The sequence below is a fragment of the Opisthocomus hoazin genome, chromosome 3 (genome assembly GCF_030867145.1).
Source record: "Opisthocomus hoazin isolate bOpiHoa1 chromosome 3, bOpiHoa1.hap1, whole genome shotgun sequence".
NCBI classification, from domain to species: domain Eukaryota; kingdom Metazoa; phylum Chordata; class Aves; order Opisthocomiformes; family Opisthocomidae; genus Opisthocomus; species Opisthocomus hoazin.
Window position 1 is genome coordinate 42,926,181 of NC_134416.1, and position 13,134 is coordinate 42,939,314.

Sequence of the window (13,134 nt, forward strand, 5' to 3'; positions counted from 1 at the left end):
AACTGGCCGTGGTGCAACTTGAGGCCATTTCCTCTCACCCTATCACTGGTTACCTGGGAGAAGAGACAAACACCCACCTCGCTGCAGCCGCCTTTCAGGTAGTTGTAGAGAGCTAGAGTTGTAGAGTTGTCTCCCCTCAGCCTCATTTTCTCCAGGCTAAATAATCCCAGTTCCTCATAAGACTTGTCCTATAGACCTTTCACCAGTTTCGTTGCTCTACTCTGGACATGCTCCAGCATCACAATGTCCTTGTAGTGAGGGGCCCAAAACTGAACACAGTATTCGAGGTGTAGTCTCACCAATGCCAAATACAAAGGGACAGTCACTCCTTTAATTGCACGTGGACTTTCAAATAAGATGATGGAATTGAACCTGGTTTTCCACTCTCCTTTTATTGTATTGTGATATGAAGAGGGTCCTTATTGTTTTCAAACACCGTTAGAATCAAAAATAACTTGTTTCACTCTGACATAGTATGTATTTCTGATTCTTTTGAAAGGTTTTTTCAGATTTGTTATTTTTGTCTTCAGTTGTTTTCAGAATTAGTGCGACACACTTTTGAAACCAGGAGATTAGCCTTCAAGGGTATGTTAGCTCTATCCTGGAATGTCTTGTGGAAATAGATAATAATTGCAGTACAGGACGAAGTGAATATTTTCTTTTTCCCCTCATGGGAAAAAGTGAGAGAATTAATCAAAACCTATTTATTCGGTTATTAAACACATAAGAACTATTAGAAAAATGAAAATACTTTGATTGGCCCAAAATCTGCAACAGTGTACCAACATACTCGGTGATCTTCAGTGTTTTGTGTAGTTATGCGGGAACTACTGTGAAGGCAGAAGAATTGTCATTTATCAGTTTTTGTAAAAAGCTTTTTGTGTCAGCACATAAAGTAGAAGTCAAACAGCATCTCTGAAAATTGAGAAGTGGGACATAAGTAAACTACTGAACAGTAATAAAAACTTTATTACTATTAAACTACTATTTGTTCCTACTATTAAGTACTTTTAGCTGCCTTTTTTGGATGTGAAAATTGTAGTTTGAAGGCAACGCTATTCTCACGTTTTCCTCTTAGAATATAAAATTCACATTTACCAGGGATATTTTGTCATTGTTGTCATGGAGGATTCAGTATGGGGATTTTTGTTGTCAGAAGTCTTCTGTCCTTTGTTCACGTGATTTCATTTCATCGGGTATTCAAAGCTAGTATTTCCTGTTATTTCAGCAAGAATATTGTTAAAGTTCATTGTACTAGAGACAGTAAAGAACTCTCTTCTGAATGAACAACACTGATATACATATATGCACTCGTAACATATGAAAGATGTATCTATGTAATAAACATAACTTCAGGCAGTGTTAAAGATACTCAGATATGTTACTATAGAGTCCTTATTCTCAGGTAGTATAAATTAATGCAACTTCAGTTGAAGTGTGGTGGCACAAGTTTGTGTTGGGTTAGGAGCAGCTGTGTGATTTTTATCTGAAATGTAGGAACTTACTTGGTTTGGGAAGAAAACAGGAGGTAGTTCAGAGGATTAATTTAGCTGTGAAGGAACATTCTCACATCACCAGTGAAGAGATCGGGTGTGGGATTTGGATATGCTGGAGTGCAAGTCAGAAGTTTTTTGTTGACTTCAGGGCATATCACAAAAAAAAAAAACAGTAGACAACTGCATCTTGAGGTGTCTGTATGTAGTGTTTTCCAATTCTGTAAGTTTACTTCCAACATTATTACCAATATTACTTTCCAGCAGTAAGCTATTTTAACTACAGTTACAGTCTGGTGTTTTGAGGGTGGTATTTTGTTTGGTTTTTGTTGTTGTTGTTGTTTTGTTTTTTTAAACTAATGCACTTGAATGGTATGATAGGCCAGCTTGAAATATTACTGATGTAGGATTTTTGGTTAATCCTTTTTTTACACTGGCATGTAAATTGCAGTGGTGATGACTGAGTAGTTGGAGATCTGTTTTCAGGGAGATAAATTAGAGTTTTTTAGGATACCTTTACTCTCTGTATTTGGATTTTGATCCCTCTTGTATGTGCTCAGATTTAAAATATCTAAGGGTTATTTTCCCCTCTCCTCCTTTCATGTTGTATCCCTGACATTTTTATAGCCCTGCATTTATTTTACCAACTGCTGAAATCCCTTATGTGTGGAAAAGTTTCCACTTTAGAACTTTGACCCTTCCTAGTTCCCTGGCTCCTCTTTTGAAATTGCATGTGTGCTTGACTTAAAAACACAAAGCCAAACCAAAGAAAACCAAAACCCCAAAAAATGGTATTTGTGACCTGGTTTAGATTTCCTTTACAAGGTAAATGAAGTGCCATATGCTGAGAAAAAAATTACTGCTTAGATAAATACTTTTAAATTCACATTTCCCACCTTATAGAGCAACTTTGTCTATATTCCATTATGATAGCTCCTAGAAATTATAGCTTTCTCAAATTAACTAGTCTGATACAAAGCTGCGTTTTGTAGCATTTAAGATTTTTTGTTTGTTTGTTTTAGAGTAAGTTGTGTTTTGGTTGGTCCTTTAATATAGATTTCCCCTTATTTTTTCAGATACTTAAAGCTTCAAAAGAAAAGTCCCTACATCAGGAGGACCAGCCCTAACCATACGCTACAAAAAGGGAGCAGATGGTTGTAATAGATATTATGATGTAATTACCAAGCAGTTCAGGGTTTGGGGAACGAACACTAAGATACTGTAAATGGATTATAGCCAACTGTCATTTTAGTAAACTTTTTTAACACGTGGATGTTTAATTTACATTCCTGTCTGATTTTTTTTGTCAAGTTTAGTGAATTCATTATTTTTCTTCTGTGTTTGTGACAGAGTTGCAACTTTGAGCTGCATTTCCTATGTGCTGTTCAAGCAATTGTTAATATTCTATTTATAACGTAGCAGCAGCAAGTACATTTTTTTCAGATTTTAATATATATCTTTTGTTGTGGATTCATACAGTATGTACAGAGCAGTCTGGTCAAATGAAACATATAATATTAAGAATTTTTAAATGTTTTATAACTGCTGATATAGCATACAGACTAACTGCATTTTATTGAAAGCACTAATCAGGCGCACACTATGCTGTGAAGTTTGACTTAATATCTCTTTGCACCGATGTTATGTCAACAGTTACACTACATGAATTTCAGGTGATTTTTAAAATAGTCTAACAAGATACAAAATGTATATGTTTGATTCATACTAGTAAAAGGGCAGATTACTAAACTACTTTTTTCAGAAACCCTTTATGTGTGAATTAGAACTTTTTATTTATGCACATTTGATTTTTAAAGCAAAAATGTTTATAAGCTACATATAGCCTGGCAGCGAGTCAGTGCTGATTGCAGCAAAACTGAGTTGCCAGAATCAGGCCAAGTTCAGTAATATTCTTCTATTTTTCCTACCAATATAATGATCTCAAAGCTGAATTTAGTGAGCTTTATATTCAGTGAACTATTAAAAGAGTCAAATTTGCATAAGTACTGGTAAATGTTATTAAAAAAAAAAAAGCTTTGGAAATTCAACCTTAAGAAAAATAGGGTATAAAAATTTAAGACCTGTAATCATAAATGCTCTTGTAAATAGCACATCTGAAATTTAGACTTTGAGTGATTTAGAATTTTAATATAACAGGTGTACTTTTTACCTGTTCTGCACTGCTGTTCCACAATTACGAGGGCATATTTTATTCTTTGGCATTCTGCATGTGTTCCTTTTTGGCTCAGGAATAATTGCTGTGTTTTTAGGAAATTGCCAAGCCTCATGTGGCAGCTTAGAAGAAATGAAATAAATTTTTAAGAAGCAAAATCAATTTGGTAACCCTAACAGTGGTTGCCTTTCGGTTGACAGGGAGATTTTAAATTTTTGTAACACTGTTTTGAAGTCAGGTTTCTAGTTCCTTACATTTATAGTGAAAGGGGCATCCTATATGCTTGCTTTTTTTTGTTTGGGATTGCAGTAAGACTCCACACAAGTGAGTGTTATGTCTGATCAACAAACACAGAAGATGTCCCAATCTGATTTCTTTAGACTTTTCAGGAAAGCAATAATATTCTTAAACTGTGATGTGGTTTGGGATGGAATGTTCTGGTAAAATTACCTGTGATTGTGAATTACAGAGCAATAATTTTTACAAAGCCATATTTTGTGAGGAAGCTTGGGAATAATTTTAGAATGGTGAATGGAGGACTTTTTGTATAACAGCGGCAGCCTATTTGTAGAATTATGGGACTGTGAGAGTTATATTATGCTGCGATCAATTTTTAAGTATTTGGTAATAGTATGTGATTTTATGTGCTTCATGTTTACAAAAATATGCCGAGCTGGGTAAGGTCAAGAGGACTATTAAAAAAATGTATATTTAATCTGTTTTAATGTTTGGCTGCAATAAAACACAGAAGAATATACTTGTCTTTCTAGTGTCATCATTTTCTCCAAAATGCGGTAGATATTAGCTATAGGGATAAATATTTGCCTCAGACACTAATTAATATTCTTATTTTTCAGAGTAATAATTTTGAATGTTTAAGAATATATTTGAAAGTATTATTTACAAGGAGGAAGAAATATAGCAAGTAGAAGTAATTTTTATTTCTGGGTGGTATTATGTGAAAGAAACGGGCATTAGTTTAAGGTTTACGTCTTCTGTAGTTGCGTTGTGTTTCTTCTTTTGGAGTGTTAGCTATTCTGCAACCAGTTTGGTCTGAATTTTGCCCATGAGACATAATTTGTATTTCTGACTTAAAAGGGATGAGATGTTGCTCTTGAACAAATGCAAATGTGTGGGGGAAGTACGATATCTACCTTTCATAGAGAAATATTCTAGGTTATGATCCATAGTTTAAATCAGAAGTCTAGCAAGGGCGTTGTCTGTGCCGTTCTCTGTTTGAAGACGAAAATCTTCCTTGACCTTTTCAGTTTTCAAACACCTCTATATTTTTGTAGTGAAATATTGCTGAATAAAGAACAGTAGTTTAAGAAAAATCAGAAGATTACACCTTTCTTTTATGTTTTCACTTTGCTACATTGTTTCTCAGTGAATCTATGAAATCTTAGATTCAGCTGCTTTTTTGGAAATCACAGGAAGAAATACCAATAAGGAAAGCAAAATTTAAATGAGAGTAGGATACTGAAGTTTTATTTTAATATTGAAAATTTACTGCAGTTTTAAGTGACTTTTTCACATTCTCAGTAATTGAAGAGGTTTCATATCATGACACTATACTTTCTAAGAAGTAAGGAAAATGGATAAGATTGGATATAGGAAAGATATTGAAAAGTGTCATGTTTTTAGTGAATATCATTGTGTAATTTTGTGTTTCAAAAGTTGTGTATGTGTAAATGTACAATTTGTTATGTATAGTGTTGATTTGGATTCATGTAAAATCTACAAGGTCTTAAATAAGTTTTAGTTGTGACTTGTCACAAGCAGTCAGAAATATTTAGGCATATTTTAATATGAAAAATAAACTTGTTCTTTATAGTAGAAACCTTCTTGGGAATACCTGCTGCATACATTACACAGTGGTAGCAGTCCTAGCCTGTGGAAATTGGTTAAAACAGTTTTGTCTGTGATTTTGATCTAGATTTGTTTTGCTGGAAACAGATAAATTCAGTAAAGGATGAGAGTGGTTTGAAGAGCTAAGAAAAATTTTTTGCTTCAGTTGTAATTGGTTTAAGTTGATGACAAAATAGTCTTAAGATTTACTAGAATATCTCTGTCTTTGAGACAGCACGTTTTTAAACTTTTGTCAGAAGTACCATAATTAAAACCATTTGCACCACCGAAGTAAGCTAGGGATCAGTGTGGAGGGAACAAAGCAGTATGTGCTGAATGTGATGCTGAAGTGAATTCTTAAGTGTGGTGAGACCCAGGAGAAACACAATCTTCAGAGCTGACAGAGTCAAGTTGTGATGAATTTCCAAAGCAGCTACCTAGAAGGAGAAGCCGGAGTATTTAAAAGATCATTGGTGAAATCAGTGGCAGCTAATTTGGCAGACTACATGTTGAAGAAAGTCTGAGAGAATTTGGAGAACAGATACTAGTATGTAAAGGGATATAGAGAACTGTAGCTTGTATGTTGCATGAGCGTCAGTAAAAAAGAAATGTGAAGGTGGACAAAAATACGGGAGATAGGGGCAGGCTTTAGAGTGATGACCTCGTACCTCATTCTTGTTGTGATGGAAAAGAAGTTGCAGAAACAAGATGGATGTCCAATATGGGTGGAAGGGAGTTACTGAGTGACCTGGAGGGAATTGGAGAGAAGAGGTCAGGTGAGAATATCAATGTTGCTGATAAGGGGAAAGATACAGGGAAAATGGTTGTCTAAGTAGCATGCTGTATCATAGTTTACAGTCCTGTAATGGGTTGTTCATGTGCTTTAAGCTGGTAAAAATAATAGAAGTATGAGTATATAAACTATTCTGTGTCTCATCTGGAGCTGCCTTGTTGCTCTTCTTAAAACAGCATTTCTGATGACAGACGGATGGACATGACCTTTTTATTTATTGTGCGGTATACGCAAAAAAATAAAACCACAAAAGCCAGTATTTTAGCAAGTACTGAGCAATGCATTCATTAATACACTGTTACAGTCCTTCTCCAAGTCTTACCATGGTATGCAACTGGTTCTATATATACTTTTGTCATTTCTTTCAATTTAATTGACAATCTGGATTTTATGATATAATTGAAGAGGTGAATGACTTTTAGTGTGACCATATTTATTTAATTTACCATATCATAATCAAGTTAATACTTATTCTGCCTTGTGCTGAATTTAAAAATCAGAGTCGTACTGTCATGTACATTCAGTAGTAGCAGTTGTCAGCTTGTAGTAAAGGGTGAAAGTAGAATGTGAAATAGTTTGGTTTCATGTGTGCACATAACCCAGTTTCTTCATGGAAAAAAAAATGTTTTCCAGCATTTTTACTTGGTGTATTTTATTCACAATATAATGCTTCTGAGCAGTTGGTTTAAAAAAAAGTGAAGATTGAGTATTCTGGCAAGATGTCTCTAATTGTCTTAGCAATGAAAGAAAATGTTTATATATAAGAATACCTTAAAATTAAAGACTGTATGTTAGAGAGGAAAATAACTAACTAAAAAGCCAACTGACCTCTCTTTTTAGTGTTCTGTATGAAGTTTATTGGAAGGAAATATTGGAAGCTTATCGGGACGTGTCTGGAAACAGAATAATAATGTTAGAATTGTGAGGCAAGTTGCTTTAAATGTTATCGAATAGGGCAGGATCAAAAAGTGTTTAAAAAGGAGAAAAAGAGGAGAGGACAAGCCTGTCTCTGTGTGTACCACCTTCACAGTATACGCGTACATGATTTTGGTGCAGTGTGTAGTCTTATCTTTTGCTACAGAGTGTCTTGCGCTTCGTTAGCATTTACCTGTGCATTCAGATGTTTACAGAACACCTGGGTCAAATTGTTTTAGAATTTGAAGTAAGACAAAAGTCTCTAAGTGCCCAAGTCACTTCTGAAAACGAGACCTAGGTTCCCAATTGATTTTCATGTTTATTAACTTTTAATCAAATATATATATTTTAAGCTAGTGTTCCCAAGAGTTTTTAATTAGTGAACAGGGTTTTTTCTTGCAAAATAGCTTGCATCGTAGTGTGTCTCACCAAAATCTACTAAATATCTAAAAAGAAAAGTTTATTGTTTCTGTTACAACATATTTCATAATGTAGTACGTGAAGCATCTGTGGAGAAAGACCTTTTATGTAACTATATAGTTCAGATAGTAATCGATTTACTTTTAAAAACAAAAATGAAATTAAATGATCCGGTTGGCCCAAGTGTATTTTGAGTGTTAGCTGTCATTTTCTTGTATCTCTTTCTTATCATAAACTCTTAACATAGATTTTTTTCAATGAAATTATATTTTTAATATTCTAGGAAAAAGTGAAAAAGAAACTGAACAGGACAAAACAGAAAAAGGTAAGTCTGAAAGTAACATTCTGTTCTGAAATTCATGCTTTCTGGGAGTACTGATTTAAATCAGATTAAATAGTAGCGAAGCTTAGCTCCTGTACGTCTTATGTAGATAAACTGGAGTTTACTAAAGATCCAGAGTGCATCTCTGCTTTTGTAAGTAAACGCACAGTCGTTTCCAAAGCTGACTTCAGTGTATTCCCCTCTTACGTGGTCGAAGGCTGCTGTTGAAAACTGCTGTTTCGGGAATTAAATATTCAGAGCTCTACTCCTAGTTTAGGACTCCGGAGGTCTCAGCTTCACCGGGCTCCTTGGGTGTTTGTAGGTGTGAGGCAACCTGGGCTGCCCAGTGCGGAAAGCTGTGTTCAGCACTGCCGGCTGTGCTGAGCCTGGGGAGACAGGTGACACTAAGACCAGTCCTCGTCAGCTCCGTGTTTGCCCAGTAAGGGTTTCTATCTGGCTTAGGCCAGGTAAGAACGTACGGAGGCGGGTTTGGTGGAGAAGTGAGTGGTGCCAAGAGCACAGTGAATCTGTTCTCCCTACGCTGACGTTGGTACTGGCACCGTGCACTCCCTGTCACTGCATGAAGCTTGCACAGCCTCCTTCACTGGGATCAAGGTTTGTCCCAGTCCCCAGCTACACCGCTGCAGCTTGCAACACACAAAAGCCTCCTGGCCTGTACCTGCATCTTTTTCGCTCGGGTGTGGCCTGCACAGTAGTGCCTGCCCTGAGTAGCTCCATCACTGCTCATAGATGGAGAGAAAGGGATTCGGTGACTCTGCTGGTGTCTGCTGCTCCCTTCTTATTCTCTATTTCCACTTTTCTATGTGGCTGTTATGTTATATCTGAGTACTTAGCAATGCTACTTTTGTGATCTTTTGGTAAGGTTTATTGGTTTGGGTTTTGTGTGTTGGTGTTTTAAATATCAGTTTTTAGGACTGGCAAACTTTAATCATTTTATATAAGGATTAAATATGTCAAATGTAAGCATTACATTTTAAAAGTAAATATACCGTTAGTCGGTTTACTTGGAAAGCAAGGCAATTACATCCACATTTTCATTTATAAAAGGTTAGATACCCCACTGCACTGGGCTTAGATACTTGATAGAAAAAACACACCCTTATGTGCTTATTTCATTGACCTGTTAGAACAGTAGAATAAAATTATGTGCAATAGCCATTCAGTATGGGTAAAAAGCATTCATAGGTAAAAATAGTAGCTTGTTTAAGAAAATGAAAAGGTACAGATTTACTATTATGCAACATTATTAACTGGAACTGTAAGACAACTTTATGACTTGAAAGTGTGACAAGGTGGAGCTGCTTTCCTTTCACACCATAGGTGCTGTGGGGTTTTGTTTCTTTTTAAACAGCAGCTAAATAAATGCTTCTGCTGAGTCCTGCCATTGCAGATTACAGGACTTCTATAAACTGGAAAAAGGGCTGGTTTTGTTTTCCAGGTTAGATTGATAAAATTGTTCATCCTACAGGGAAAAACAGCCCTGCATTTTTTATGAAATTTATTTATAGCTAAACTGCTTGCATGGTTTTCATACAAGTGGAATATTGTTTTACTGTTTAAGTTTTCGCTTTCAGTAAAAGTTTCTAGCTATAGATTATCCTAGTGATGGAAAGTTATTTAAAGTGCTCTTGAATTGGTTTATTTTAAATTACCCTAATAAGATGTAGCAATAAATTTGAAAGATGTATTTAAAAAGAATACTGTACTGTGACTGTCTGGTGTATGTAGAAAACTCAGAAATCTAAGGAGCTGGGAATTTGAAAATTCATGTTTGGCTTGGGTTTAGGGCTTGCTGGTGATTTTGACAGTGCACAGAGATGTACGTGCAAGTCTGCATTTGTTTTCAGATATTTGGACATGCAAGCTCTGAAAGGCCTTCTGTGCAGAAACTATTTACAGCTTTGAGTGGAACTTAGAACATTAACATTTTTTCACTGCTGCAGTCTTTGTAGTACTTTGTTAGCAAAATGTCTTAAAAATTCTGTAAATTTCAGTTTTCAATAGTATTTTATTAAGTTTAGTAACAGTCTCAGTGAAACTTCTTCTGTATTGACAGAAACTCCTGAAAACTTATGTAAAGAAACAAAAACTAAAATAAACTCATATGCAGTGTACTATCCCTTCAAGTTTTCTCTGTTGTACTTAATTGAGAAGGATTTTTTGTCTTCTCAAGAATGTGGTCAGACTTTATACTTAAATACTTTAAACGGGACGGATGTTTCAGGTGAATCTGAGAGAGAATTCTTTAAAATGTTTCACAGGTAGTACAATCCAGGGCATATATGTACACCACATCCATAAGACATCTTTCCATATGAGGTTATTTTTGATCACATAGGCTAACAATATTTAAATTTAAGTAAGGAGATTCGTTTTTCTACTTTGGCTTATGTTAGCATGTGTTGAATATTTATTTGTATCGCTGAAGCATGGAGATAAAACTGGAACAATCATTTTCTGCAATAAGCATGTTTCTTTCATACACTGAACATCAGCATAGGTAATTACAATAATAATTTTCACCTTTCAAAACTGATAAAACATGAAAGTGAAAATGAATGCTATTTGGTTGGAGCACTCAGTTGTGTTGCATCAGGTGTGCATAAGGTGTACATACAGGCTTAGGACAATGTCGTTCCACAAGTGGCCCTGCAAGTGTCATTCTGATACCAGGGTCGACATTCACCTCGGTTTACTCTAGGTATTTACCTTTGAACAGGATGTGTACGATTCCACTGTGGTACCGGTAGAGATCTAACCTGTATAACCTGTGGAAACTGAAGTGTGATTCTTCTGGCTAAGTGTAGGCGTAGGCTTTTTGCTGCAGGGTGAGGTGAGTTGTGCCCTAAAATCCATTGAGAACGTTAACCAGCGCTCCATTTGCTGTAGAAAGAGCACAAGCGCTTAGCTCACCTCCAGCATTGTCACCCCAAGTTAAGTGGGCTGAGTTCTACCCATGCAAGCTCTACTTTTAAGGATATACATAATACCCGCTGGTTTAAATAAGTATTTAATGGTAGCTTGTATCAAATACGAGCTGTAGGCAGAATGACCAATGTTGTACTTGTTGTGAATGAGTGGTTAGATCGCTTAAATAATCACAGCCAAAGGTTTTAGTAAGAAAAGATTTTATTGAAAAGTTAGAAAATGTAATTTTACAAAGTTTGGCAAGGTTCACTCTATGACTTATTAAATGAATGGAATACAAAACTGAAGGAGGTTCTGAGTGGAAAATTATTTATACAGAGTTAAAAGAAAAGCGTAAGGGGTAAGGGAGATGCTCCCATTGAGTCACAAGGTTCAGCATGGACCCCCTTGCTTTCTAAACTCCATAAACTCCATAGAAGTGTAGTTTTAGAAGTCCAAAACTGCTGCATAACACCAGGCTGAACTAAATGCGTAGGACATTAGAATATTAGTGTGTGTTTTTGTACAGAAGGTCAATGAAGTAATTTAGTTCTGGTCTTGTCAAAGGGTTGCTTGTTTCTAGCCTTGCAATGAAGCCAAAAGACTTCATGATGAAAAGTAGAGGTGAATGATGGAAATATATGCCAAAAGTAAAATTATCATTCTGCAATTGTTTCTTATGATCAACATCTAACCAACCAACATTAATTTCAGACAGAAAACCCTGTAGAATACTTTTTACTGCAAGGGAAATTGTTCTGGAATAACTGCAGCTAAAGATTTATTATAGTCATTAGATTCCACAGCTTTATTAGTCCTTACAATGCCTCCGTTTTTATTGTCTGATTGCTTCCCCAGATAAGCTGATTATAGAGATTTTGCCTGTTCTACCAGTATGGTTTAGAAAGATCTTCTAATTATCGTAGTGCTACTGGCTTTAAATTGCCTAGATGCACTTACTTGGTTTTATACTTTCTAAGTTATCATTTATAGAAGCCTGTAAAACAAGTGGATCACTTATGCGATTATCTGTGTCTCAGCTAATGAGCTTCCCAAACAACAGGACAATGACAGGAGTTTTTCATCATCATCAAATTCTCATTCAAGCACTGAGAGGCAACACAATTTCAAAAACTAATTTGGGTAATGATATGGGCCTAGTATGAGGAGAGAGGACAATTACTTGAGCAAATTTTGAATTCCAGGTAAAAGTGGTTGGTCTACTAATATATATGTATGTTTTTCAGCCCATAACTGCAACTTTGAAACTTGGACTGGGAAGGTCAGAGTATTTGAGGGAGGGGGCAGGGGCAATTAGTAAAACAGAAGATCATAAAATCCATTGGAAAACTTTTGACAGACAGTGATCGTTGATATCTACATAGCAATATCTTTTAAGGTGTCCATGCACAGGTTGCCAAGAACATTATTACTGAATATGTATCACAGCAGGGACAGGAAGGTGTTTAGAAAACAAAGCTTATGTCTCCCCTGGTAATTGCTTCCTTAGATTTTGACAGTTCAAGATGGAGAACTGGCAGGCGGAGCCTTCCCTGCGAGTGGCTATGATGAGGCCGCGTCACATGAGGAGGTTTTTGTTTCAGATCAGGTTTAGAGGTGGCACCCCCACTTGTCTATTTTTGCCACTGTGGGAGAGAAATAAGGAGACATCATTATATAGTTATAACCTCTACAGTTATAGCTTTTATTTAAAACTTAAAACTTACCTGCTGGCAGTAAACAGAACGTACAGTCAATGCAGCAGGATTGTTCCAGTGCAGTTTTCAGTTCAAATCTGGGGACCATGTGCCCTCAAGGTGGCTGTGAAGACCATGGTTTGTCTTGAATCCTTATGCCTTACGGGGTGATTAACTAAAAGTCAGAGTCCTAGCTGCTTTCTGTTTTGCATGCCAGTAGTAGCAGATGCGAGATAGAGCAAGCCACTGGGAATGCTCCCTTGACATTATAATGACAATAGGAATAAATAAATAATCTAATGACGAGCTAAACCCCACTTATGAGGTGGTCTGTTAGATAGGAAGCAATGTCTTTCTATCCCCGTGTTCTCTCCCTGCGCCCTCAGAGAGATTGTGACATTATTGTCTCACCATTTCTGAGGAACTAGACATTTCATTAGAAGACATGTTTAACAAGTAGTACTCATACTTACAGTGTAATATGGGGTTTCATAATCACATTGGAGGCTACTGCCCTGCTCCATTGACTACAAATCCTACAGCAT

General features: G+C 36.1%; 1 protein-coding gene across 7 annotated transcripts in view; it reads left to right on the top strand.

Moving 5' to 3' along the window:
- ASPH (aspartate beta-hydroxylase) overlaps positions 1-13,134 on the top strand; it is a 117,521-nt gene that overhangs the window by 60,499 nt on the left and 43,888 nt on the right. For all 7 annotated transcript variants that reach the window (XM_075416087.1, XM_075416088.1, XM_075416082.1 and 4 more), the window contains one exon: positions 7,926-7,967. In XM_075416087.1, coding sequence (XP_075272202.1) covers positions 7,926-7,967 — 42 coding nt within the window. The remainder of the gene's footprint in view (positions 1-7,925; positions 7,968-13,134) is intronic.